This window comes from Macaca nemestrina, chromosome 2 (assembly GCF_043159975.1).
Source record: "Macaca nemestrina isolate mMacNem1 chromosome 2, mMacNem.hap1, whole genome shotgun sequence".
Classification (NCBI taxonomy): Eukaryota; Metazoa; Chordata; class Mammalia; order Primates; family Cercopithecidae; genus Macaca; species Macaca nemestrina.
The window spans coordinates 143,555,085-143,583,080 of NC_092126.1; the positions used below are offsets into that span (position 1 = coordinate 143,555,085).

The window sequence follows — 27,996 nt, forward strand, 5'->3', positions numbered from 1 at the left end:
ACCCAACATTAGAAAGGAGTTTCTGTGTTCCTGTTGTGAAGAGACACCAACCTCCTGTATCTCTGTCCCTGTATTCTAGTTGGCTCGGCATAACAAAGAACTTCAGAGCATGCTGAAACCTGGTGGCCAGGTGGATGGAGATGAAGCTCTGGAGTTTTATGCCAAGCACACGGCGCAGATAGAGGTAAAAGCTGAGTAAACTCTGGGCACGGGGTTGTGTTGAGGCATTAGTGTGCAATGCCCTGCTCTGGGGCTGGCGTGCATTCATTCATCTGAGCAATAGACATATGAGTGTGTACTGTGTGAGATACAAGGGTAGGTCCTGGGCTGGGTGCTGGACATCCCATGGCCAAGACAGTCATTATCGCTGCTTGTGGTCCAGTGGGGAAGAGGACACTGAGCAACTCTCATTCATCACGAATTAACGAGGACAGGTGGGAGGCATCATAAGCAAGTTCAGCAGAGAGACCTGCTGTAGATCATGGTGCTCACAGAGGCCTGTCTGAAGAAATGCCATCTAAACCCAGACCCTAAAGAGCAGAGGGATGAAACAGGTAGAGACTAGCAAGAGGAACTTTTCAGATGTAGGGAATAACAGCAAGCGAAAGCCCAGAGGTGGGAAGATTCTAGGTGATCCGGAGGGGCTAAGCAAGGCTTCAAGGCTCAGGGCCTAGAGTTCAGTGCAGACGGAGATCCGAAGGGAAAGGCAGGCAGCCCTGGTCTCACAGGGTCCTATCAACCAACCTTATGAGAAGTCTGGGCTGCATCCCCAGAGCAATGGGGAACCATTTGAGAGTTTTCCCCAGGAGGGCGCTACAATCAGATCTGTGTTTTAAAAAAAAAAAAAAAAAAAGTGTCATGTGGCTGGGCACAGTGGCTCACGCCTATAATCCCAGCACTTTGGGAGGCCGAGGCAGGTAGATGACTTGAGGTCAGGAGTTTGAGACCAGCCTGGCCAACATGGTGAAACCGCTTCTCTACTAAAAATACAAAAAAAAAAAAAAAGAAAAGAAAATTAGCCAGGCATGGTGGCACATGCCTGTAATTCCAGCTACTTGGGAGGCTGAGGCACAAGAATGGCTTGAGCCTAGGAGGCAGAGGTTGCAGTGGGCCGAGATCATGCCACTGCACTTCAGCCAGGGCGACAGAGCAAGCTATCTCAAAAAAAAAAAAAAAAAAAAAAAAAGGTGTCGTGATGCATTGTGAGTGTGGAGATGGCCATCATGTGAAAGGGGAGACTCCACCTAATCTAGAGAATGCTAAAATTACAGAAGCAGGTGCTGGGCAGCCGTAAGTTAAAAAGAAGACAAACTGAAGCCACACATGTTGCTGTTATATTGAAAATGTGACTTAAATTCTTTCAATAAAGCTTTATAATTTTCTCTGGGGGAAAGAAAGAAACAAAAAAACAAAGCCTCTGCAAAGTCATTGGTATATCTCCATTTTGCAAATGCGGAGCTGTGAAATAAGGCTCATAGAGGCTGTGTCACTTTTCCAGCCACCAGTGGCAGAGCTGGAATTTTCATCCTAATCTGTCTAGTCCCTGAGCCTGTGGGTCCATTTGTACATGTACTGTCTTTTAGAGTCCAAGAGAACACAGACTTCTCTCTACAGGCTTTGAGCAGTAAGGAATGATGTGCTTTGTTTTGCTAATGAGGAAATGCACAAGTTCAATATCAGTGTTGGCACAAAGATTTTAAAGACTGAACAGACTCCTTTGGGCAATATGAAATGTTCATGATGGAGACTTTTCAAGAATGTGTTCTGACCTGATGTCTCAGGTCTCTGGGCTATCCTAATAAAACACATCATTTCACTGATTAGCCAACCATGCCAGTGTATGTGAGCAAATATCTTTGATTTTTCATTAATGCCTAGGAGCTTGACTGAAAGGCCAGCTCTGTCCTCTAGAGCCCTTAAAAGGCAAGCTTTAGATGTCTGTGATACAGAATTTCAGAGGAGAAAAGGACCTTGGAGATTATCTCATTGAGCTCCTTGACTCACTGGGGAGAAGCCTGAAACTCGATCAGGTTTAAGAGGTGTGAACAAGGTCACCTAGCTTTTGAGGGATCGTAGAAGGACTGGAATATGTTCTTCTGACTCCAGATTCTAAATCTACTGAAAACGAGTTATGAGTAGATCTTAAATGATAAAGAGAAGTGACCAGCCATGCCCTAGCTCTCAAATCCTGCCCTTGGCCAGCCACCCAGCTCTTCAGGTTTCCTTAGGGAGTGATCGACGCAAAGCCAGGAACACTTTGTTACTACCGGGGGTTTCCATGCAGACCCAGTGTCTTCACTCTGGTGAACTAGGCTGGGTAGCCCTGGAGCCTAGAACTCAGTTCTTGTCAGGAGGCCTCCTTGTCTACTCCTCCTTTCCCTCCTGGACCCAGATGTACACCTCAGATCATCTTCCTTCAGTGAAAAAAGCACTTGTCCATAGTCCACTTGACTATATGAAGCAGGCAGGCTCTTGATAGCAGGAGATGACAGAGGTGATCCCTGATCCTTGCAATCACCAAAATCGTCAGGGGAGCTGCTTGTGTGCAGGTTCTGGTCACTGACCCCACACCACAATTCCAATTAAATGGGGTTGGGTTATGGACAAGAATCAGTACGGTAACCGGCCTGATCTCCACATAGATTTGGGAACCACTGGTCTAAAGAACACACCCCCCAGAACTTATGGAGGCAGGACTGTGGGAACCTGTCTCACCTCTAAGAGAGTTTCCCACTACAACTTGACCTGAGTCACCTCTCTTGCTGTATCAGGGAACAAAGGTTTTGGGAGAGCTCGAACCAGCTCTTCTTGTAGAGCACGTTGCATCCTGGGCCTCACCTGACTTCTCCAACCTCTGAGGAGGAAGAAGAGAGGCTTGTGCCTCTACTGTACTGTAACCCATAGCCCTTTTGAAATCACTGCCTCCCAGGACTATGACACAATCAAGTGTGCTAGAATGTGAACAATCCAACCAGAGTTCCTCCTCTCTGGGGGCTGAGCCAGTATAGGAAGGGCATGGAGGAAACTTGCACGGTGTCCACCCCTGGGGCCCAAACATAGCCAGCAAAAAGAACAGCGAGTGCTGCCCCAGAGGTAAATAGGCATGTTGATTCATGTATTGTATGGTTTAGATCCTTTGACAAGAGGTAGGAGGTCACTGCAACTGGATATAACCAAAGGTCTCTTTTTAAAGTTCCCATCTAGGAAAAATAACCAATGTTACTATTTGAGAAAGTGCCTTTGGTGAGATTTACAACACTGCCTAGCAGTGTACTCTCCAACATGATCGTCACTAGCTATGTATGGCTATTAAATGCAATTAAATAAAATTAAATATTCTGTCTCTCAGTTGCACTAGCCACACATGTTAGTGATTGGGGCCACATGTGACTAGTGGCTGTCTTTGTGGATAGGACAGACACAGAACCATTCCATCATTACAGGAAGTTCTAGGGACAGCACTAGCCTCATGTGAATATGCATACAAAACACAGAGTAAATTGATCCAGATAAAAGTTGGTCACATTAGAATTTAATGGGTTCACCGGGAGGTGGAGGTTGCAGTGAGCTGAGATTGCACCACTACACTCCAGCCTGGACAACAAAATGAGACTCCATCTCAAAAAAAAAAAAAAAAAAGTAATGGGTTTATCATTGTCTTGGATTAGATAAAAAAATAAACATTAGGCTGGGCACAGTGGCTCACGCCTGTAATCCCAGCATTTTGGGAGGCCGAGGTGGGCAGATCACCTGGGCTCAGGAGTTTGAGACTAGCCTGGCCAATGTAGTAAAACCCTGTCAATACTGAGGGAAAAAAAAAAGAGAGAGATGGGTGTGATGGTGCACGCCTGTAGTCCCAGCTACTCTGGAGGCTGAGGCAGGAGAATCACTTAAACCCAGGAAGTGGAGGTTGCAGTGAGCCAAGATCATGCCACTGCACTCCATCCTGGGCGACACAGCACGACTCTGTACTCTGTCTCAAAAAAAAAAAAAAAATTTAAAATTAAATAAATAAAATTAATGGGTCCGAAGTTAGGAAAATATTCTTCCAGGGTTACCCAAGCTATTTTTTATATAAATCTGAGACAGACAGCCCAGTCTGGGGTTATAAAATCAGAGATCATATTATACTCAATCTTAACCACCGAGTCTACCACCAGGAGCAAATAGTGTTAGTAAAAGATTTCAAAGATGAATATTTAATCTCATCCACTTTTTCATCCTAGATTGTCAGATTAGACCGGACAATGGAACAGATAGTCTTTCCTGTGCCCAGCATATGTGAATTCCTAACCAAGGAGTCGAAACTGCGAATTTACTATACTACAGAGAGAGACGAACAAGGCAGCAAAATCAACGATTTCTTTCTGCGGTCTGAAGACCTCTTCAATGAAATGAATTGGCAGAAGAAACTGAGAGGTGGGTTCCAACGCATCAGCAACAACACAGAGAGACACAGTTCTGGGATTTCACAAACTTGGGCTTGATGGTGCGTTTATTTCCAAGCAGGAGCAAAGCTAGTATCATTTATGATACTTTGCACCTCTGTTCCACCAGGAACTCATAACCACTTTTGCAGCTGATCAGTGGGCTCGAGCCAAAGTATGATAACTCCCCTGAAAAGGCTTCCTGCATCAGAATTTGAGTTGATTTGATTGGAAAGCTCCATGGAAGACTTTTTGAATGCCTCTTTTGGTATCTCTATCTAGAAAATGAAAAGGGAAAAGCCCAGGCCCTTGAGCTCACAGGACGGTTCACTTGAGCAGGAAATTCACACTGCTTGCTGGCCCATTTACTAGCACACCTGCTCCAGAGACTCTGGTATTTTCCCTTTTACGGGGTAGCTTGGATTTTAGACTAAATTGTTTTACAGGCAGTGGAATCATTTGCCACATAAGATGCATCATTGCTCAGCAGCGAGTCCCATTGAGTATCCCAGCCAGTCAGGTGGAAATTACTCGTCTGAAACACATTCGTAGGGCTTCCCCAGGGGGCTTCTCTGTTCTTGGTTTTCATTGGGGTTTTAATGTGATCCTTCAGTACCAGCCTTGTGCTTGGCGCTTGCTGTTGAGACCAACTTAAAAAGGATCGTGCTTCATTTCTATCTGTTCATCAGGAGCCAGATTTTTTTATTTGAAACGCTGGATTCCAGCTATAGTTGTGATGTGTTGAGCTCTTTCTGAGGGGTAGAGCTGGGGTGGAGAACAGCCGTGTTGGAATGGAGGTCAGTTTCCCAGAGCTTTCGTCTTCTCCGTGATGCTGTCAATCTGAGCAGGCACGGACCAGCGCTGTGTTTTTCTTCCCTTTTCTCCCTACCTGCCTGCATCCCTAGATTAGGCCAATGGCAAAGAAGGCGGTGCAAGAAGGTTTGCCCAAAGGTCCCATTCCCACCTCACTTCCAGCCCCGCTGTACTCTTGCTCATCTCTAAGGGGCACCTCCCTATGCAGCACTTTCAAACATTACAAAAAGTCTGGCCAGGCCAAATCCATCCCTCAGCCAGCTCCATGTCTAGTGTCTGACCGAGGGGCCAGGGGACCATTAGCAGACCAGCCTCTGTGCCCTCCACGGTGTGGACCTCAGGAGACACAGGTGCAATTCTGTCTGGTATCAGAGTGTCCTCATGGCCTACTGTAGATTCCTCAAAGAGTCTTGCAGCTGCAGGATCCTCATGAACATGGAAACTTTTACAGAGCACCATGCTTGGGCAATAAGAGGGAAAAAGATACCCTGCCCCCAGAAAGGGAGACATAGACCCCACCCATTTCATCCTCATTTTTCTAGCTATTATGTTACATAGAAGGAAATGTATCTGTTGCGATCTCAGCTCACTGCAACCTCCGCCTCCCGGGTTCAAGCAATTCCCCTGCCTCAGCCTCCTGAGTAGCTGAGATTACAGGAGCATGCCACCACACCTGGCTAATTTTTGTATTTTTAGTAGAGATGGGGCTTCACCATGTTGGCCAGGGAGGGTCTCAAACTCCTGACCTTGTGAGCCACCCCCCTAGGCTTCCCACAGTGCTGGGATAACAGGCGTGAGCCACTGTGCCTGGCCAGTCCTGAGTTTTTGTATCCAAACCTCCATGATAGTTAATAAGCTGTAATTTTAGCCTTATCCGCATATGTGTCTATGAAATTGGCCTATGAAATTGGTCAGACACATACACTGATACATTCATTCTCTACAAATTATTTTATGAAATGTTTATGTATAATGTATGTATTTTATAGGTTCTCCAAAAGGCTTATTTTGGAGATGACAAAAAGGTTTTCACCTTTTCTGGTGAGATGAGATATCTCCTTATCCCTTTTTATGAGCTATTGTCTCCAGCCTGGAATAGTAGGAGGACCCTCAGCCCCAAAGAGTGATGAATCTGAGTTCTAGTCCATTTCTGCACCCCACAGGCTCTGTGGCCCTGGGACAAATGGCTTAACTGCTCCCAGACCCTCACCTGTGAAGTGAGGGATTAAGATGACCTAATTGATGGATTGTAGCATGGTCATTATTCCAAGACTTATATTACATTGTAGCTAATACCTTCCTTATTTCAGTCATTCTTTTTTTTGAAAAACAGTTTTCATTTCAGTGAAACTTAAGCACAACTGCAGTTGTCAGCTGAAAGATTTTAATTGGCTTCAAAACTATCTGCTGGTAAGAGAGAAATTGAAAATAATAACTGAATTAACCATGATTTGCACACTTGGGGAGGGAGAAATGTACTCATCAGAAATATAATTAAAATGAAATGCATTTTCCCCTCTAAGTAGCTTATATCTCTTCTAATAAGTCTGCAGAATCCATTTTTCAGGCTCATTCATTTAGCTGTTTTACCTTTTCCTGAATGCATTGCAGAGGATCATCTCTTCTTCAGTAAATCTGCAGCTAGGACTCAGACATGTAGTGAGGTCTGTCTGAGACTGATGGGGCTTAGTATTTTCTTCTGCAAGATTAAAATATGCAATTGCTCTGCGCTTCATAAACTCTCTTCCCTGCTTTATTTATACTAGAACACACACATACTCTTCTGTGCACTCACATCCTCTCTCTCACCATCCCCCTCTGACATCCTCTCCTGAAAATCCTATCCCCAGTGAAGTGAAAACTCTGGGCTAGGAAAATGAGAAGAGAGAGAAAGAGGAAATCGAGGCAGAGTTGAATATGCTGACACTTTCTTGCATGGGGTTTTCCCGTGTGATTATCCCACTCATAAGTATATGTGGAGTCCAAGCCTTCCAGTAAAGGCCTGTTCCTCTAAAACAAACACAAACAAACAAAAAACTAGGAAAGAATGTTACCAGGAGATGCCCTAGGCTGTGGTTATTTAAATTGCCCTGCCAATCCAGGATCACAGCACGCCACCTTTTGCTATAATGTAGCAGGTATATTGATCCAACCAACTTTTAGCCCCTGCTAAGTAGAAAACATGCTATAAGGCAGCAGTCCCCAACTTTTATGGCAGCAGAGACTGGTTTTGTGGAAGACAATTTTTCCACAGATTTTGGGGGTGGTATGGGAAATGAGGGATGGTTTTGGGATGAAACTGTTCCACCTCAGATCATCAAGCATTAGATTTTCTTAAGGAGTGTACAGCCTACTAGATCACTCACATGTGCAGTTCACAATAGGGTTCACACTCCTGTGAGCATCTAATGCCCTTGCTGATGTGACAGAGGCAGAGCTTAGGCGGTAGTGCTTGCTTGCTGCTCACCTTCTTCTGTGCAGCCCAGTTTGTAACAGGCTATGGGCCAGAACTAGTCCGCGGCCCCAGGGTTGGGGACCCCTGCTATAAGGTACAGTGAGGAATTCAACAGTGTGTAAGCTATGACTCCTCCTGTGGGCACTTACTGTCTGAAGTGGACAGACAATAACGGTATATTTTTAAGTGGCTGCAATACCAAGCTGTTTGTGACCAGAGCTGTAATCAAGCATTGATACATGGAAGTACAAGAAAGGAAGGCTTCAGAGAAAAGGTGGGATCAAGTAGCATCTAGAAAGGTCTGTAGGACTTGGATAGATGCAGCCTGAGAGACTGGGGGACGGGGAGATGTATTTGTTTCCCCTTGCTGCTATAACAAATTACCACAAAGCTTGAAGCTTACAACAACATACATTGATTATCTTACAGTTCTGGAGGTCAGAGGTCTGAAAAGATTCTCGCTGGCCCAACACCAAGGTGTTGATAGGGTGGTGTTCCTTCTGAAGGCCATATCCTTTTCCAGCTGCTAGAGGCTACCTGTGGCTCCCGGCCCCTCCTTCCACCTTCAAAGCAGCGTTGTCCAGTAGAGCATTTCTCACGCTGCGCCACTGTGGCTCTGACCCTCCTGTTCCCTCACTTTCTCACCTATATGGATGCTTGTGACCACACTGGACCTACCCAGATAATCCAGGACAACCTCCCCACCTCACATCCTTAACCTAATCATACCTGCAAAGCCCATTTTGCCAGGTAAGGTAGCACATTCACAAGTTCTAATGATTCACATGTCAACATGTTTGAGGGGGGCATATTATTTTGCCTGCCACAGAAAGTAGATTAGTTGCTTTTTATTGTTGTATAACAAATTGCCCCAACATGTTGTGACTTAAAACAATAAATGTTTATTTTCTTACAGTTTCTTGGGGTCAGGAACTTGGGAGTGGCTCCTCTGGATGGTTCTGGCTCAGGTCTTTCATTAGGTTGTCGCCAGGATATCAGCCAAGGCTGCCATCATTAGAAGGCGTAAGTGGACCTACAGGGTCCGCTCCTTGGTGCTCTTACATGGCTGTCAGCAGGAGGCCTCAGTTCCCCTCCACATGGACCTCTCCATAGGTCTGTTTCAGCATCCTCGTGACATGGCAGATGATTTCCTCAGAGCAAATTATTGATGAGAGAGAGGGAGAGAGAAAGGAAGAGGAGGAGGAAGCCGCAGTGTTTTTATTAATATCACCTAGTCTCAGAAGGCGTGAACCAACAGTTTCAGCCTACTCTTATTTATTAGTAGCAAGTTGTTAAGTCCAGCCCATACTCAAGTGGAAAGGACATTAAGGTGTACCACTTGGAGGGAGGAGGATCAAATAATTCATGAACATATTTTTTAATTGACACAAAGGGAGTGTGCAGAGGCTGGAGAGGACGGGCTGTGTTCGGGAACCATCACTAGATTGGGATACAAAGGCAGAGTATATGGGGAAGGGGAGTGGGAGAAGTGTCTGGAAAGGTAGACAGGGACATAATTCCGTGTGCCACAGGAAATAAAAGACATTGCATGTCAAGATTGGTCTCTAAGCATCTTCTTGCACCTGGATAAATACCTAATTGATTTGAAGTACTGAATGTTTGTCCAGGTTGAAAACAACACTACAACTTAAGTAGAATGTTAGCTTTGTAAAAATAAGGTTTGTTTTATGAGCTATATGCCATAGTTGAAGACCATTTATTACAATCATATTAGCATATCCTGCAGTGCACGCACTCACATTTGATACTGAGCACTCCCTCTGAAGCGAATGCTGGCTTACACAGACCATCATTGAGCTTTACCATATCCATTTTTCCCCCCAGCTTCGTTTTATGAGCTTTTCATACACACACTAGTGTGGAGAGGATATTTCAGATTCCCATGTATCCATCACTCAGCTTCAGCAATTATCAACTCTTTGCCATTCATCTCTTCTGTCCTCTTCTGGAGTTTACATATCCAGATCAGAAATGGGCTTCAGTCCCAGAAGAAACACAATAGCTGTTGTTTCTAGAGCAGATAAATGTCTCAGCTTAAATTTACTTCAGTAATCAACTTCCCAAAACAACTACATTGCTACCTAGTGGTTGACTGGGTCCTGGCTGGCTACCCCATTGAATTGTCACATCGGTCATTTATTTTTATCCCTGTCGCTGACCCCAGAGGATCACTAACCTGGGTAACAAGATCTCCACTGCTTCTGCCCTGTGCTGAGCCTCAGTTTCTCTCGTTTAAACAATGAGGGATTTTAAACTAGATGATTGCTCATGGCTCTAAAACTCTACAGTTTGGAAACACTGCCTGTTACCAAGTGCAAACATGATATGGGCGATTAATAAATTACCCAGGGCTCTATTTAATTGCACCATAATTTTATTTTGGTTGGAAGCTCCCAAAGGCTTGGCTGCTGCTACAAGCATTATTATAGGGCCATTGGATTTGTCATTGGCTGCTGTCCCAAAGTTACATGATGACTTCATTGGGAAAAAGAAATATTCGATAGAGATCCATTCTCACATACTCCATGCTTTTCTCTGGAGGGGGGTGATATGGAATGAGACTGTGTTTTGGAAACTTCACCTCTGACATGGACACTGAAATTATGCCTACCATGTCTATTTTGGAGCGTCACCCTAAGTGTAAAGCACCATTGAAAAAGAGTTCAGGGAAAAAGGCACCCCTGTAACCAAGTGTTTTGTTGTTCTAAGACTGAGAATGCCTGGCCAGCATGGGATAACCTGTGGGCAACGGTGGATTAAGGTGGAAGCAATGTCCGAAGTGGCTCTGTCTCTTGCCCTTTTGTGATGGCTTTGCTGCCACGTTCTTTCTCTGCCATAGCCCTGGAGATGGGAACTCTGCTGCTGACCACCAGGTCAGCAACTTGTACCCCTCGCTTCCCTGTCCTCAAGAATGATCATCCAACTTCAGGGAAATGGCAGATGACTCAATGCCAGGAAAGGAATCATTGCCTTGCTCTTAGGCACTGGCGTGTTAGCGGAGCGTGTTGAGCCAGAGAGGAATGTGGAAATGGTACCAGCCCTAGTCTGGGGCCCAGCTGGGCGGACTCTGAATGCTGTATCTCCCTCGCCCTTCCCCAGTGCCCTGCACTTCTAAAAAGCTAATTGAATTCTTGGGTCTCTCCAGGCATCTCGTCTGGTCCCGGAGCCCTAGGGGGAACCAAGAACTCAATGTGTGAACTCTGGATAACCCCCAGATTCCATAACTGATGGCTGTGACTGGGGTATACAGGGTTTATAGATGCTCCAACTTTTCTCTTTTCCCTCTCTCCTTACTCCACCCCCAATACATCTTCTGTTCCAGTAAGTACTCCACACAAAAATAAACCAATCTGATGTCATTATGTACCAAGTTCAAAACAAACGATCATTTTTACTGTTGTGGTAAAAACCGGGAACAAAAGTGGACTTGTGGGGCAGAGCGGGTGGAAGGGCCACATTGCATTCCTGGCGTTCCCGCTCGGGGTCTCCAACCTCACATGGCTTTGCCTTTGTCTCTGCAGCCCAGCCCGTGTTGTACTGGTGTGCCCGCAACATGTCTTTCTGGAGCAGCATTTCGTTTAACCTGGCCGTCCTGATGAACCTGCTCGTGGCGTTTTTCTACCCATTTAAGGGAGTCCGAGGAGGTACCCATATCTTTAATTTCAAAAAATCTATTAGAAGCAGCAGGAAGGCTATGACTTGCATCTCGATTGTGGTTCCTGGATGTATTGGTGCAATATGGGGGATCCCAGTTATCCACGTTCAGACAAGAGGAGATTGTAGCTATTACCACAGATTTAGTTTTAAATCTAAATTAAAATAATTTAACTTTTTTATCCATTTATTTTTAACCAGGAAAGAAGAGAAGCAGCTAGATACTATTAAACCTGTGAGAAAGTCTCTTAATAGGCCCCTTGTTTTATATATGAGGAAACTGTGTCTCAGAGCAGTTAAGAGATCAGGCCAAAGTCACGTAGCTAACGAATGGCAGAGCTAACTCTAAAACATAGATGTCTTGATGCTCAGTCCAGTATATGTATTCCCACACCGCACTTCTGGAATTGATTTCAGACTAAAGAATTTGTAAGAAATCTCTGGAATTTTTTTTTTTTTCTTTTTGCCAGGGGAGGCAGGACTTGAATGACTGCAGACTGTACAATGTTTAGTCTATTAAGAGCTACCTGCCATTATTCACATAACAAAACATGATGATTATGGTCTTTCTGGATTCCCCCCAGCCCACCTCCTTCCAGGCTACACATTTTGCTGAGAAAAAAGGCAGACAATTCGGAGGGAGGCATTTTGCTATTTGGGGCCCCTCAACACATTAATGGCATCCTAGAAGCATCCTCACTTGTGGGGTTCCAATGGCAGGCATTCAAAGCTCCCCTTCTGTGATACATTCACGGCCCCTTTTCTGACATCCACAACAGCCACCTGGGAGGTCCACCTCCCAGCTAAATTTTTCATCAGAGCTTTTTGATAGATCACCTCACATACGCATATAACAACCTGCCAGGAACCACCTTGTGTGAAAGATAATGGGATAAAGAGCCCAAACATAAGACACACAAACCACACAGGAGTAAGTTTTAGGCTCCACTCTTTAGCTTAATCATACAGACATCAACTGACCAGACATGTATGGGTAATAAGTCAGTTTAAAGACCAATCTGAAAGCAATGACATGTTATGTAATGCTTATATGCCTAAGTTACCCTTTTGAGGAGTTAGCTTTTCTGTTTGACCTTAAGTTACATGGAAGGCACCATTTGAATCCTCCCCACCACCCAAAAGTACAATCTAAACACAAGTCCGGGGGGATTTTTTTTTTTTAATGTCATGTCAGGAAGCATGAATGCCCATGTCTGTGTCTAAAACATTTGACTAGAACCCAGGGCTGCAAGGTTTTCTCCTTGGGGATGTCCACCTTAACCCAGCTGCCAGTCAGCAGAGGTATGTGTGGCAGAGGGCTAGTGAGGAGCTCAGCCAGCTGTGGCAGAGGAGGCCCAGGTCTCCTTTCACCTCAGGGAAGTTGTCATGCTCCTCACAGCAGATTATTCAACCCTTACCTTGTCTGTGTTTTCGTTTACTCTCCATTGCCTTAAAAGTATTTCAAACAGATTTTATTATTCACCACATCCATTTTCTTCACCGGTCATTTGTGGCAGCATTCAGACCCGTTTTGGGGACACAGAGTTGACAGCCCCCCTCCCCCCCTTCAGTGACAAGCCTCCTGCCGTGGCATTCTTAGACTTAGGAAGTCCAGAGACTTAAGTTCCCTGCCTGACTCCTGCCGCCCACTTGCCAAGCCACTCTGGGCAAGCCACTTCAGCAAGTCCTTGTCATCCTCTGTGTGAAGAGATGCTTACATTAAGCCCATGGTTGGAAAATTTTCATACGTCTTCAGAAAGTCCTGCAGAACCCAGGGAAAAACAGTTGCCAAACTAGTCAAGATCTCCAGAGCATGTGTTTCTTGCCCATCCAAGCTTGAGATCCCCTGGATGGCATGACTATTGAGGGTCCTTCCAGCTCTAAAATGGGGCATTCTGAATGAGCCATCAACTCAGGCTGGTCTGCAGGAGGCAAGGATGCCTGGTTTGGAATCATGGGCTTTAGAACTTCATGCTGATGGACTAAACAAAAAGCAAAAGCAAAAATCAGAGTTCCTAGGAGATTTGACCTGAGGTTGATCTGACCTAAGGAAGCCTTTGCCATTGTCTAGTGGCTGATATTGCCTTAAGTGCCTCAATGCACTCTCAGAGGGATTCTTTTTTCCTTTTGTGAGATGCATTGAGGGCATTTTCTATACTCACTGCTAACCATCCTCAGGAGAAGGGTTGTATTAACCCTGCCTAGAAACAAGATCTGGTTTGTTGACCTGAAAGTATTTCTTTGAGCTAATATGTGTTAGAATTTGTTGCATCCTAAAGACAAGATTTCATAATGTCCCTCTTGAATGTGTATAACAGCCATATCATGTATGCTGATTTTGTGTGGTTCTGTGGCTTACAAGGTTTGTGACTGCCAAGAACCAGTGGCCTTAAAAGCTCCTTTTCAAAACTATCACCGCCCCCACACCTTTGTTTTAGAACTGACAAGTTACAGTCTTTCAAAAGCATGCAACTCAGGCAGCTTCAGATTGCTTACTGAATTTGTGAGCATGCCATGATGGCTAAAGCAAATGTAGTACTACTTTTTAAATGTTTTTATTATTGAAATTGTCAAATATACACACAAGTAGAAAGAACAGTATAATGAGCTACCATGTACCTATCAGCCAGCTTTAACAATTTGGCCTGTCTTGTTTCATCTATCCCTGTACTATATTTTCTGAAACATTTTAAAGAAGTCTAGACATCTTGGATTTTTTGTCCATAAATATTTCAGTGTATATCTCTAACTTATAAGGACATTTTAAAATATGTATAATCACCATGCCATTATCATATCTAACAAAACTAACAGCAAATCCTGTAATAGCCTGTCCAAATTCAGATTTCTCCAACTGTCTCAAAGATGTCTTTCTAGAGTTGGTTTTTTGGAATCTAGCACTGTGTTTTTTAACACTGCTGTTATAGTGAGGAGACAGCATTTTTACATTGGCCTCTTCAGGATTTGGGACATACCTTGTACTGGTCACATTGATGATACTGAGATCATCTTAAGAGTCCATTTAAAATGGCATTAAGCACTTCAGAAAATGATAGGTCAGCCACAGACTGGAAGAAAATAGTTGCAAAATATATATCTGATAAAAAGCTTATATCCAGAATATGTAAAGAATTCTTACAACTCAATAAGAAAAAGGCTATTCAGTTAAAACAGTGGGCAAAACATTTGATCAGACACTTCACAGAAGATATGTGAATGGCCAGTAAGCACATGAAATGATGCTCAGCATCACTAGTTATCAGGGGAATGTAAATTAAAATCACAACACCATTCCACTGCAAACCTACTAGAATGACCAAATGAAAAAGATGGGCACTACCAAGTGTTGGTGATGCTGTGGATCAGATGGAACTGTCATATACTGCTGGTGGGAAGGCAATGTGATACATTCACCTTGGAAAACAGTTTGGTATTGTCTTTTAAAGTTAAACATATATGTAGGATCCAACATTCTACTTCTTTATGTTTGTTCAAGAGAAATGAAACTATGTCCACTCCAAGAATTGTACGTGAATGTTTCTAGTAGCATTATTTGTAATCACTCCAAACTAGAAACTCATTGACTGTTAACTGGACAAATAAATTGTAATATATCCATACTATAATATACTCAGCAATAGAAAGTACAAAGTATCAATACAAACATGGTAACCTGGATGCATCTTAAAAACTTGCTAGGTGAAAGAAGTCAAGCACAAAAGACTACCTGATAGGATTATTTTCCCATTTTTATGAAATTCTAGAAAGTGCAAAGCTATAGGGACTGATATCAGATCAGTGGTAACTGGGGGTAGGGATGGGGCAAGGCATCACCTGCAAAGAGGCACAAGGAGACTTTTAAAGTGATAAACATGTTCTGTATCTTGATTGTGGTGACAGTTACATGTAGTGGTTTCATGACTATATGAACTGCCAAGATTCACCAAATTTTACCCTTAAAATGCATGGATTTTTAAAAATATTGTTTAAGGACCATCGACTTCAGAGGCAAATGGTCTGCAGCCATTTGCTGCATCACTTTGGGCAAGAAATGTCACCTGAGACTCAGTTTCCTTTAGAGTAGACTGGGGACAATAGGCTAAATAAATGGTCATCAACGTCAAGGGCTTGACAAGATTGTCTAACAATTGTTAAATGCTTGGAAAGCAGCACATGTGCCTCAATGTGCACTTCTTGAATTTCCGAGAAACCTCTGCCTCTTTGTCCCCATTCCCCATCAGCTTTGCCTTTTGAAGGATTTCAAAAGGGAAGAGGTAAGTGGCTGGGCGGGGGAAACAGTTGTTAAAGTGAGGCTGAATCCCGGCAGGCGTGGACTCAATGAACTAGGGCAGCCAGCAGCTGCTGGAAGAGCTGTACCCTGCAGAGGTGTCTCCTCCCCAATGGTGCCACAATCCCAGCATCTCTGAAGAAGTGAAGCTCCTTTATATAAGTGGCCTTAATCATGTAGTGCTGCTTGTTTACATCTGAAGGAGACTCAAAATGTGACAGCATTTGAAATAGGGGTGTTTTTTTTTTTTAATGAGTGTTTTACAGAACTATATTTTTAGCCGTGTTGGCTCATGTTATATAACCAAGCCGTCTCGTGGGACACTCTAAATAGAACTTGCAGTAGCAAGAGATGACAAAAATTGGTATAAGCTCTTTGACTGCAGGGATAATCTAATTGTAGGATGATGCTCATGACACGGAAGTTGCCTTTCTCCTTCCCTTGGAGAAATCTGATTCAGGCAGGGGACCTGCATTTTTCCTTTGCATACTTTTAATAGAAATTAAGTTTAGGCTTCCACGTCGCCTTCTCTGAGTGAAGTGTGACACATGCATGAGTTTTATTTCTCGAACAAGCTTTTCGTGAGTGCCTGCCAGGCACCAGGTACTTCTCTTGGGGAATGTGCAATCGGGTGAGAGAGAGACAAGTAAACTGACCATTAGGAAATAGTGTCCTGTAGGGATGACTGGAAGCAGGGAATATGGAGGAGGAGGGAACTCCTGACATGTTTTTGTGGGGAGGAAGGGGATTGGGCAGGCTTCCTGGAAGAAGTGATGTCAAAGCTAAGACCTGAGATGAACGAGAAGGGAAGAACTTCCCAGCAGAAGGAGTGTGTGTGAAGGCTTGGAGGTCAGAAAACGCTGATGGGGCTGGTGATGGATGGGGCAGAGAATTTAAGGTGAGAGTTGGGACTCGTAAGCCAAAAAAGTTATTGAAGAATCTGTAATGGTGCATGTTTTAGGTGTGTCCCCTGTACTCAGTGAATGCACAGATTTGTGAGAGAACCCTGTTTTGTCCTTGCAGGAACCTTGGAGCCCCACTGGTCGGGCCTCCTGTGGACAGCCATGCTCATCTCTCTGGCCATCGTCATTGCCCTCCCAAAGCCCCATGGCATCCGGGCCTTAATTGCCTCCACAATTCTACGATTGATATTTTCAGTCGGGTTACAACCCACCTTGTTTCTTCTGGGCGCTTTCAATGTAAGTGTGAATACCTTCCTTGCCACTGTTTTTTGTTTGCAGATTAATAGGAATGCCTTGCATTCTGGTTCCTAGAATCCTGGCCTGTGCTTTCAGTCCAGAAAAGTATTATTTGGGGCAACTGTTAAAATAGCAGAAGCAAGGGATCGCTGCAGGTGGACGTCTCCCCCTTGGGCTCCTCATGGTGCAGTGAGCCTTGTAACGTATCCCTTGGACATCAGCATTCTCACTGTTAGGGACTATCCCTGTCAGGAGATAGGCAGAAAAAGTGGTAGCGCTTTGAGATTTAAGTTAGTTTTGCCAATCTGTTTAAAGGTTTGTTGGGACAGGAGATTTTAGACAGTAAGTAAAATGATCAAATATTAACACAGCACCCACTTCTGGAAAGGGCCACATAGAAAAGAGGGGAGAGGTAAGAGGGCCTGGCCAAATACAAATACGGGGCAGGTAGAGAGGGAAGAGGAGAAGCAGAGACAGTTGTTTAAAAGTCAGTGGTGACATTTAGAAATGCTGTTTCACTACCATTGAAAGATAGAAGCCAATTTCATCTCTGGGAGAATTCTTAGGACAAACTGATATAAAACCATACATTGGAGAGATTTCCTGGTGAAGGGAAGGAGAAAATTTGGACATGTGACGCACTGGAGGATCTAAAAATGCCTTCCAGGGGTTTCTGCCCTGAGCATATAAGGAAGCTGAGGTCCCATGCAAAACTGGAAGTGATATTGCAAAATAATAGAGTAATTCAGTGCAACAGCAAATGTCCCAAAGGGAGTATTCATATGGCACAGGCAGCAAGGACTTTAGAGGAGAAGAGGCCATGTCAAGCTGAAGAGCTTATAACAGGGAGGAAGCAGGATGGAAGTTAGGGCTTAAGGAATGGAGGGCCAGGCTCAGTGGCTCACATCTGTAATCCCCGTACTTTGGGAGGCCAGGTGAGCGGATCACTTGAGGTCAGGAATTTGAGACCAGCCTGGCCGACATGGCAGAACCCTATCTCTACTAAAAATGCAAAAATTAGCTGGGTTTGGTAGCATGCACCTATAATCCTAGCTACTCAGGAGACTGAGGCAGGAGAATCACTTGAACCTAAGAGGTGGAGGTTGCAGTGAGCCGAGATCGTGCCACTGTACTCCAGCCTGGATGACAAATGGAGACTCCATCTCAAAAATAAATAAATGAACAAATAAATAAATAATAATTAAAAAAAAAAAAAAGGAATGGAGAGGATCTGGCCATGAAGCAGGGATTGAGAAGAGTGTTTTGGTTTTGTGGGCACCATCGGCCAGGGCAGAACAATGGGAAAGCCCTGGATGTTATCAAGAGACAATAAAGAGTTTCACCTCATTCGTGGTCGGTAGTGATCAGTAGGAAATGATCCTGTATGAGTCACTTGCAGCACTGAATTTTAGGATAAAGCAACTGGACTTCATCCCCCAGGTCAGCATTCCCAGAGCATATTCCACGTTGATAAATATGAGGTGAAGAAAGGGTCCCGTGATTGAATCCACATGAAAAATGCTGGGGTAAACACATCATGAAGGGTTTCGTTACTGCAGGCTTCCTCACAGACTTTACTGTACTAATATGGATTAGGAGCCTCCAAGGAAAACAGTGTATTTCTGTTTCCCAAACTCGTTTTCCTGCAGTTTTTTGTAAGTATCCCTTGAGATTAGTGTTGTATAGAATATATGTTGGAAACTCTGTTCCCGGTAGTGGAAAGTGCCTGTGGTGTTTTTGAGCCAAGAAATGGTCCATACAAAGAAGTGTTCTGGAGAAAATGCATTCGGTATGGCATGTGATGTGGATTCATCGGGAGGGACTAGAGGCAAAGAGGCTTTTTAGGGGCTGTAGCGGCGCTTTGATTGGGTTTGACAAGCCTGAGTCTTGAACATAGTGTACAAGAAAGAAGGAAGGTATGGACGTCAGAAATGGGAAGGAAATAGGCTGGGCACCGTGGCTCAAACCTTTGTAATCCCAGCACTTTGGGAGGCCAAGGTGGGCAAATTGCCTGAGGCCAGGAGTTCAAGACCAGCCTGGCCAGTATGCATGTGAAACCCCTCTCTACTAAACAAAATACAAAAATTTAGCCTGGCATGGTAATACATGCTCGTAATCCCAGCTACTCGGGAGGCTGAGGCATGGGAATCTCTTGATCCTGGGAGGCGGAGGTTGCAGTGAGCTGAGATGGTGCCACTGCACTCCAGCCTGGGTGATAGAATGAGACTGACAAAAAAAAAAAAGAAAAAGAAAAGAAGAAAAAAAGAAAGAAAAAGAAAGAGAGAGGAAGGAAATAGTAATACATGGTGGACACAGTGTCAGAGCCTTACCCCACCCAGAAAGCAATGTGCTTGTATTAGTTCATTCTCACATTGCTATAAAATGCCTGAGACTGGGTAATTTATAAGAAAAGTTTAATTGGCTTGAGGTTTTGCAGCTGTACAGGAAGCATGGCAGCATCTGCTTCTGGGGAGGCCTCAGGGAACTTTCACTCTTGGCAGAGTAAAAGCAGCAAAGTTGGAGCTGGAACAGGAGGGAAGCGGATGGGGAGGCGCTACACACTTTTAAACAACCAGCTCTCTATCACTATAGTGTATCCAGGACAAGTGGCGCTAAACTATGTATGATCCAGTCACCTCCCACCAGGCCCCACCTCTAACACTGGAGATTACAATTTAACAGATTTGGTGGGGACACAGAACCAAACCATATTGCCACTCTGGGTCCCTTTTTCAGACAAAGAGGGTATCACTGTCTTGATTGGGTAACGAAGGAGGCGAATATGGCTCCAAATTGTCAGTCACAAATGATTGCAAGAAGAATACTGTAGCCATCTAAAATGAAGTCATGCCAAGATCTAGTTTTCAGGGTGAAAATACATTTAAATTGTTGAACTACTGGGCTTCAGGTGGAAAGACAGGCTGTTAAACATTAGCTGGGGCATTTGGAAATACATGACCAGAACTACATATCGGTGTGGGGAGGGGAATGTAAGGATTGCCTACAGCGAGAGGAAACCATTTAAGAAGGAAATACAAAAGAATTACATAAACAACTAGGTAGAAAAAATGTTCAGTACTTCAGAGGCTGTCTTCTATGGACTGCCTAGTTCTTTTTTTCTTTGGCCTTCTGTGATAATCATTCCACAGTTACCACTTCTTTAACACAAATCAGGTTGGGGAAAGACTCAGCTGAGAATTAATTACCATTTACAACAACATGAGCTGGGGTAGGGGGCAAACAGCTATAATAAATAATTATTTAGAGTGAATTTTATTTTACATATTTTTTTGAGACGGAGTCTCGGTCTCTCACCCAGGCTGGAGTACAGTGGCGTGATCTGGGCTCACTGCAACCTCCGCCTCTTGGGTTCAAGCAGTTCTCCTCCCTCAGCCTCCTAAGTAGCTGGGACTACAGGCGCGTGCCCCCATGCCCGGCTAATTTTTTGTATTTTAGTAGAGATGAGGTTTCACCGTGTTGCCTAGGCTGGTCACGAACTTCTGAGCTCAGGCAATCCACCCTCCTCGGCCTTCCAAAGTGCTGGGATTATAGGCGTGAGCTACCACACGGGGCTTAGAGTGAATTTTAAAAGAGAGAAGCACCCACATGGAATGTATGGGAGAGGGAAAGTAGCTGTGGACAGAGACAGAGAAAGAACATTGGAGTTCTGAGAGCTGGAGGAGAAGGCAGGGTCCTGAAGCCCAGCTGGGAGAGTGGTAAGCAGGGTGCGGTGGGAGCCTGGTCACGCTGCAGGGAGCTGGGAAAGATGCTAAGAGCAGACAGGAAGACTGCTGGGTGCGCAGAATCCTTGGAGACTTCACATGAGCTGCCTCTGTTGAGAGGTGGGGATGGGAGCCAGATCTCAGACTAACAAGCAGAGTCCAGCCGCAGGCTGAGACCACAAATAGCAGCTATTTCCTGGGGAAGCAATGGAGAAAACTAGGGCAGAAGTTAGAGGGGAGAATGGATTCGGGTGAAGTGGATCACCACCCTGTTAAGATGGCAGGAGCTGGGGTGTGTTTGAGGTCCTGTAATGTGTGATGTCACCCAGGGCACCATCTGCCCCTCCCTGAAACCACATCATCATGGATCATCCAGAGTCAGTGCTACTTTCCCACCCTATGAAAGCCCCTCCACTAGCAAAGGTTAGAATTTTGGAAAAAACTGGCAGATTGAATGCTTAGCCTGTCTGAGAAAGCCAGCAGCGATCTGTGGGTGTCGGCTTCCTCGCTTATCTGATTGCCGAGAAGCTCACTTACACCGACCTACCAGATTAACTGGCAGTATTTCCCCCGCACCTGTGGCCGAGGGAGCTCGAGTAGCAGAAGATGGTTTTACCAAGTGCATCCAGAGAGGCTCCTCACTGGCCTCCTCCTGAGCCAAGTTTTTCTGTCAACATATTGCTAGAGATGGACTTCCAGGCATTGGGGTTTCTGTCAAAGGTGGGACTATATCGCACAGTAGTTCAGTGAGGACTCCTTCAGGTGCAGATACCAGAAAACCTAATCCATGCTAGCCTCAGCAAAGGAGAACACGTATTGGTTCATTTTGACCAAGAAACCAAGAGCCTTGCTTCAGGCACAGCTGATACCGGGGCTCAGACAGTGTCCTCAGGGCCCAGTTCCTCTTTGCTATCTTTTGGCTCTGTGTCCCCAGTGCTGGTGGTGCCTTCAGTGTTGGTAATGTGGTATCTCCAGAGTTTACAGCTGCTCAGGTCCAAGGTCGGTAGGAAAGAACAAAATTACCTTTTGCTGCAATCCCAAGAAAGAGCTCAGTGGACATCATTGGCTCCATTTGGTCCTGTGTCTCTCTCTAAACCAGTCATTGTACCCAGGGGAATACAGTATTGTGATGGCCAGGTTGGAGTCCCACCCAGACCTCAAAGACTGCTACTCAGAGGGGAAATTAGAAGTTATTCCCAGAAGAGAGGGCAGGGGAATAGAACTCATCCTGGAGTCCCTTATGTTTCTTCCCCCAAGAAAATTCTTGTTTTCCCTGTGGACTTAGGAGCAATGAAAGGCAAGAACTGATCACTGCTCATTCAATTGCCACCTTCCAGTGCCTAGAATGTAGCAAGTTCAGAAAATGCTTTTGATCATGCTGATCACAGGGTTCGTGGATTGAGGTGACTTCTGTGTTTGACTAACTCATATAAGAATGTTAGAAATGATTCATATCTCATTTTGAAAATCATAATCTCAGTATGTGTTAATTTTGTTTTTGCCATAGAGAAATGCTACTTGATTACTGTTGCACATGAAGTTATTTCACTACCATGTAATTTGTAATATGCCTGAAAAGCAAAGTAATGAAATGACTTAGATCTGCAAATGGTTCTTGGTGGGTTTGGTGGGCACTGGGTGGAAAAGGAAGCGTTTGTTTGGGCATGGTGACTGAAATACGTCTGTGTGAGACACTCTCTTTGCTCTCATGAAGAGTTGGGCACAGTCCGTGCCATCTGACTGGTCCTGTCATTGTTCTCAGGTATGCAATAAAATCATCTTTCTAATGAGCTTTGTGGGCAACTGTGGGACGTTCACAAGAGGCTACCGAGCCATGGTTCTGGATGTTGAGTTCCTCTATCATTTGTTGTATCTGGTGATCTGTGCCATGGGGCTCTTTGTCCATGAATTCTTCTACAGTCTGCTGGTGAGTACCTGGTGTGGAAATATTTTATGTGTGGGGAAACTAGGAAAGGGTCCTAGGTCTTCTCTCTCATCACAGACCCTTCCTTTTAATGGTGATTGGTGTGCCTTGTCCATCAATATTGAAGCTCCACAGTTTGCAACCTTTGGGGGATCTGAGAGGAAAGCTCCACAGGAATTGGGTCAGCCCAGGAATTCAAGAGTCGCACAACTGCACTGTGTACTGTGCAGTCCAAATCTGTTAATTCTCAGTAATGGAAAATGCCTGCAGTAGGTTCAGATGTTTCCTCTCCATGCACCTTCGTTTTTCTTTACTTCTTAGACTCAGCCAGCACTTACAACAAGAGGAGTGTTTTTGAGGCTGTCATCCAACAGTTCTCATGGAATCCATTTCTTGTGAACACATGTAGCGACCATAAGAGTAGGAGCCAGTTTTGAAGCCCCAGGATTCATGATCATGAGCTCAGTAGATTTATTGGTCCAGGAGACCCTTTCAGTAGCAGTTACTTTGTTCCGATGTGAGCCAAGTGCTTAATGTCTTGACAGTCTATTAAACAAGCTGGTTCCATCACCTTCCTCCTGAGCAGGTTTTTAAATTACAAATCAAATAACTGCTTACTTTCCTGTAGTTAGAGGGAATCTAGACCTGTGGTGTTGTAGATAAGAAACCATTTTCTTGTGCCTACGTAAAATGACAGGAAGCATAAAATTGACCTATCTGCAAGCAACACCGTAAAGAGCCTAGAAATATTAAAATATTTGTGAGGACAAAAATGATCAAGGCCTCAGGGTTGACTTACAAAGAGGGAGGGACTTGCAAAAGGCAGAGCAAGGAAAGCTCTTCAGGGAGGTGCTTAGAAAATCCCTCCGAAGCATGTATGAGAGGCATCCAGCCACAATCTAGTTTGATCCTATTGCGTTTTCTAAAAGTGAACTGAGGTAGCAGCATTATCAGAAGCTGGGAGTTACCCTTATCTTTCTGCAACAGGTTAGAGATTTGAAAGCACAAAATGCAACTGTGTGAGATGCTCCCTTCGCTTAACGTACTTGACTGCCTTGTGCCTCAGTTTCCTCATCTGCAAATGAGAACAGTGTATCTCCCTCACAGGGCCGTCACAGGGATTACATGCAGCTGTTCAGGTCAGCGTCTTAGAATAGCACTGCCGAACGATTGCCAGCTATTATTATTGTCTTTGTCATTCTATATTCCTTCCCCCGTCCAAAACACCATAAGGAATTCACCGTTCAGATCACTAGGATTAGCTCATTCCATTAGGGGTGGATTTTGGCAGGCTAAAGGGAATGGATTCTTTTCCCTCATCTTAAAATAGATCTGGCTATATTTTGAGGTTTTAGGCAGAGAGGTCTCAGGATATACTTGTGATTCCCATTATGTGGCCTATTTTGGTCACTTTGTATCAGAAATCTTTAGAGACTTATGTCTGTTTCTGGAACTTTCTGTCTCATGCCATCATGTCCCTGGATAACAAATTCCTGTCCTCCCTTGGCAGGGTGGCAGAGTTCAGTTGGTGGTCTCTCTCATCTCTGCCAAGGGGTCTCTCCCAAGAGACAAGAGATTCCCCTTTGGCCAACGCCACCTCGCCCCAGTAGACGCTTCGCCCTTTCCTCCAATCTGCCCCCAGTTGACTTTGCTTCTTTTCTGTTCATTCGAGTCCTCTTCTTTTCATGACTTGCAATGTAGGCCAGTGCCAGTGCCTGATGCAGGGCACATAATGGTGAGAGGAACACAGTCCCTACCCTCATAGGTCTCACAGTCTGGAGCACAGCACAGGGACAGCTGTTGCGTGAGTGCTCACCCTGTACTCTTCTCTACACGCTCTCACTACCACCTTTGAGGTAGATGGTATCTTCCAATTACACCTGAGGAAACTGAGGCTTGGTGAAGTTAGGTAACTTGCTCAGAGTCACACAACTCTGTTGATGCCCAAGTTGACACTGCCTTTTATTCAAGCATGTGAAAAAGTCCTTGCATCAGTGAAACTGGTATTTCACATTCTAGTTTGCATCTGTGCTTTCAAGTCTCTAACTTATCACAGAAAGATAAGAGTAACTCTCAGCTTCTGATGATGCTACCTCAGTTCAGTTTTAGGAAATGCAATAGGGTCAGACTAGATTGTGGTTGGATGCCTCTCCTGTGCTTCAGGGGGGATTTTCTAAGCCGTGTGGACCTTGACTTGTTTGTAGCTTCAAGTAATATGCTCCTTTTGGTATCAAAGCAGTCCTGAATGTGTCTGGTAAGAACCAGAAAACACTGACACTTCAAATTATTCTACTAATAAGGAAAGCCTGCAACCAAAAGAAATTGGGCTGCCTATAAAAGGAGAGAGACCTCAGCAGGGAACACCCATGTGTTCTAGGGTTGGGAGAGCTGCCTCCATGCTAGCAGGCCAGAAGGCAGGGAGGGTAATCTGGTGGCCTAATTAAACTGCCGCCCCCCCTTCACCCCCCGAAGACTGGCTGGACCTGGTCTTGAGCCTGCATTAAAGCTGTGTCCTTAGAAAAATATTAACACCTGGAGATGAAAGTGTGCAAAGTTCATAAGCAGGCAGTTAACAAAAGCAGAAATCCGGATGGTCAGTAAACACGCAAAAGTTCATCCTTGGTGCTAAACAAAGACATGCTAACGAAAACAGCGCAATCCCGTGTTTTACCTGTGACATTAGTAAAGGTTGAAAAGCCTGATGGTGCCCAGTGCTAGTGAGAGTGGGGTAAAACGGGCATGATTCTTTACTAGTGGTGAATGTAAAGTGATCCTGCCTTTCTGAAGGCAGTAGGCAAAATGTTTCTCTTATACCATTTAACCCAAATACTCCATTTCCAAAAATTTGTCGAAAAGAAATAACTAGATGAGCATGTATAGAGACATGTATAGAAGTGTTCCTCACAGCATTATTTATTACGACATATAATTGGAAACATCTTGACTGTTTTTAAAAAACATATTGGTTATGTTAATCATGTTTTTCCCATGTAGTGAAATACCAGGTAATCATTTTTGACAGGAAAAATGTTCCTGATGGCTTGGTGAAAGTCTGGTTATGTGCCAGTATTATGGTCTAATATTTTTGTAAACAATATGTATCTATAAATTGCATTTTTTTAAGGCCAGAAGGAATTAAGCTATTGAACAAATGTCTCCAGATGGTGAATTTTTTGTGACTTCTTTTTTCTTTGTGCTTTTCTTTGTTTTCCAAGTTTTCTCCATTGAACATGTATAATTTTCTAATTAGAAGAAAGCTTTTCTTTTATACAAATAATACTTATTGAATGTTTTAAAATCACAAATTACAGATGGGTGAAAAGAAAAAAATTGCTTGTCATTTCAATGATTTGGAGCCTGTATAATCTCTGCAGTCCTTAACAACAGAAAACAAGTATCATTTGCTTGTTGTCTGAAGTTGCCCTTACTTGCCGCTTTATATTGAGCTACTGGAAAATATTTAACCAACATTAACAGCAACACTTTGCCTTCTGTCGTGTTGTATTGTATTGACTAAACGCCTCTTCCTTGCTTCCCTTCACAGAACTAGTCTCAGAACACAGATTGGTGTTAAGGAGGCAGAAAAGCCAATCAACCAGAAAATGACCTCGGATGTAAAATTCTAAATTGGAAGGGACTCAGAGATCAGCTGTCTCAGTCCACTTATTTTACAGATGAGGAAACAGAACCAGAGAGCTTAGATGGCGTGACCGACATCTTGCAACAAATTAAAAGCAGAGTCAGGATTTGACCCTGTCCCCTGACTCACTTCATGGTGCAGTCACACCCCAAAGCCACAGTGGAGACCAAACCTTCTGTACAAGATTAGACAGCAGCCAGAGGCCATGCTAAAAACTAGCCTCAGGTCTAAGAGTAACTTCAGAGAGCTCTCTCCCCACACTCCCCACCATTCTCCTAGCCAAGTATCTGTGACTGTAGCTCTTGGAAAACTAGCCATCATCCTCCCATACCTATATGTACCTACAGGGATCCTCCATTCCTCAGGAAGCCAACTTCTTGCAAACAGCAGGTTCCTTAGCAGAGGGCAAGCCTGGATTGTGAATGCACTGTGACCTGCAGGGGTCTTACCCTCACAGTGTTACCACCCACTAATGTCCCTGCGATATACTAGCTATGTGACCCTGCCCCAGTCTCTTGATTAGGAAATTAATAATTACTATTTATTATACTTACTCAACATATGTATGCCAGCGTGCTAAGCACTGTGCGTACGTGGTTTACTTATTCTTCATAATAACTCTACATCCTCCAGTTTGCAAATGAGGAAATGGAGACTCAGAGGGGAAGATGAAAGTGCCTAGCCTGAGATCCTATGGTGGACAGTAGCTGAGCTAAGATTTGAACTTATATCTAAGTCCAGAGTTCTTGCCACTGATGCTGGCTTGTAGTATGTCTGCCTTCCCAGCAGACACTTGGCTGCAGGAAGGCAGGGACCAGGGTGGCTGGCTCTTCATAGAAACTCAATTCAGTACCTTCTAAATGAATGGATGCCAAGACCCTCATCACTTTCCTCTTCCTTTCTCTCTGAAATTTATTGGCACAAGCATGTATTTTCTCTATTTCCAGGCCCTCTAAATGGCTCTGGATACTACTTGAAATTGCTATTGTTTCCTGCTTCCCTCTTCTGTGTTTATTTTTCCTCATTTTTACCATCTCTGTTTCACTGTGAAGCCAGGGAAGATGTTCACTGTTAAGATCATGTGTAATGCTTTTGAGTTTCTAAGAGGGTAAATGCTCTATAAACCAAGTTTTCATTATGGGATAGTGCTGTACATGTAACATCAAGGCTTCTTAAAATTCTTTTTGTTTGTTTCCGAAGCTTTTTGATTTAGTGTACAGAGAAGAGACTTTGCTTAATGTCATTAAAAGTGTCACTCGCAATGGACGGTCCATCATCCTGACAGCAGTTCTGGCTCTGATCCTTGTTTACCTGTTCTCAATAGTGGGCTATCTTTTCTTCAAGGATGACTTTATCTTGGAAGTAGATAGGCTGCCCAATGAAACAGCTGTTCCAGGTGGGTTTGGGATCTTCTGATCTTTTTAATATTAAAAGATTACTTCCTGATTATAACTGAACTAAAGAAAATAATGACTTTAGTAATGTAGCTATCTCCCTGTTGTATCTCCCTAACACGTAAAGTGTGAATTTCAAATACAGATCTTCATTCTCACTTTACTCAAAAGGCAGTGTGGCATATCAAATGCTAAGAGTGAGTGACCAGATCTGACATTTATTTATTCACTAACATCATCTTTTAAACTAATGCAACGTTTTTGTAAAGCAGTGACCATATATATTGAGAGCGTTGGAGTATGCATCCCTTTAACTTAGTAAATCTACTTCTAGGCATCTATACATAAAGAGAAACAAGCCTGCTGACTGTGCATGTAGAAACAGACATATTTGGGAGAACATTCGCTGCAATGTACAGTTGGAAGCAGTCTAAACGTTCAGGGGTGTGTCATCAGATC

General features: G+C 44.1%; 2 protein-coding genes across 11 annotated transcripts in view; one reads left to right on the forward strand and one right to left on the reverse strand.

Annotated features, from left to right (window-relative positions):
• The window catches only part of LOC105477623 (inositol 1,4,5-trisphosphate receptor type 1), a 356,056-nt gene that overhangs the window by 292,426 nt on the left and 35,634 nt on the right, over positions 1-27,996 (forward strand). Inside the window, exons 51-56 of the mRNA XM_071092119.1 lie at positions 80-184; positions 4,227-4,419; positions 11,238-11,360; positions 16,682-16,857; positions 22,342-22,506; positions 27,344-27,539. Of these exons, the coding sequence (XP_070948220.1) occupies positions 80-184; positions 4,227-4,419; positions 11,238-11,360; positions 16,682-16,857; positions 22,342-22,506; positions 27,344-27,539 (958 nt within the window). The remainder of the gene's footprint in view (positions 1-79; positions 185-4,226; positions 4,420-11,237; positions 11,361-16,681; positions 16,858-22,341; positions 22,507-27,343; positions 27,540-27,996) is intronic.
• The window catches only part of LOC105477622 (uncharacterized), a 191,411-nt gene that overhangs the window by 38,557 nt on the left and 124,858 nt on the right, over positions 1-27,996 (reverse strand). The gene's annotated exons all lie outside the window — the stretch shown is intronic.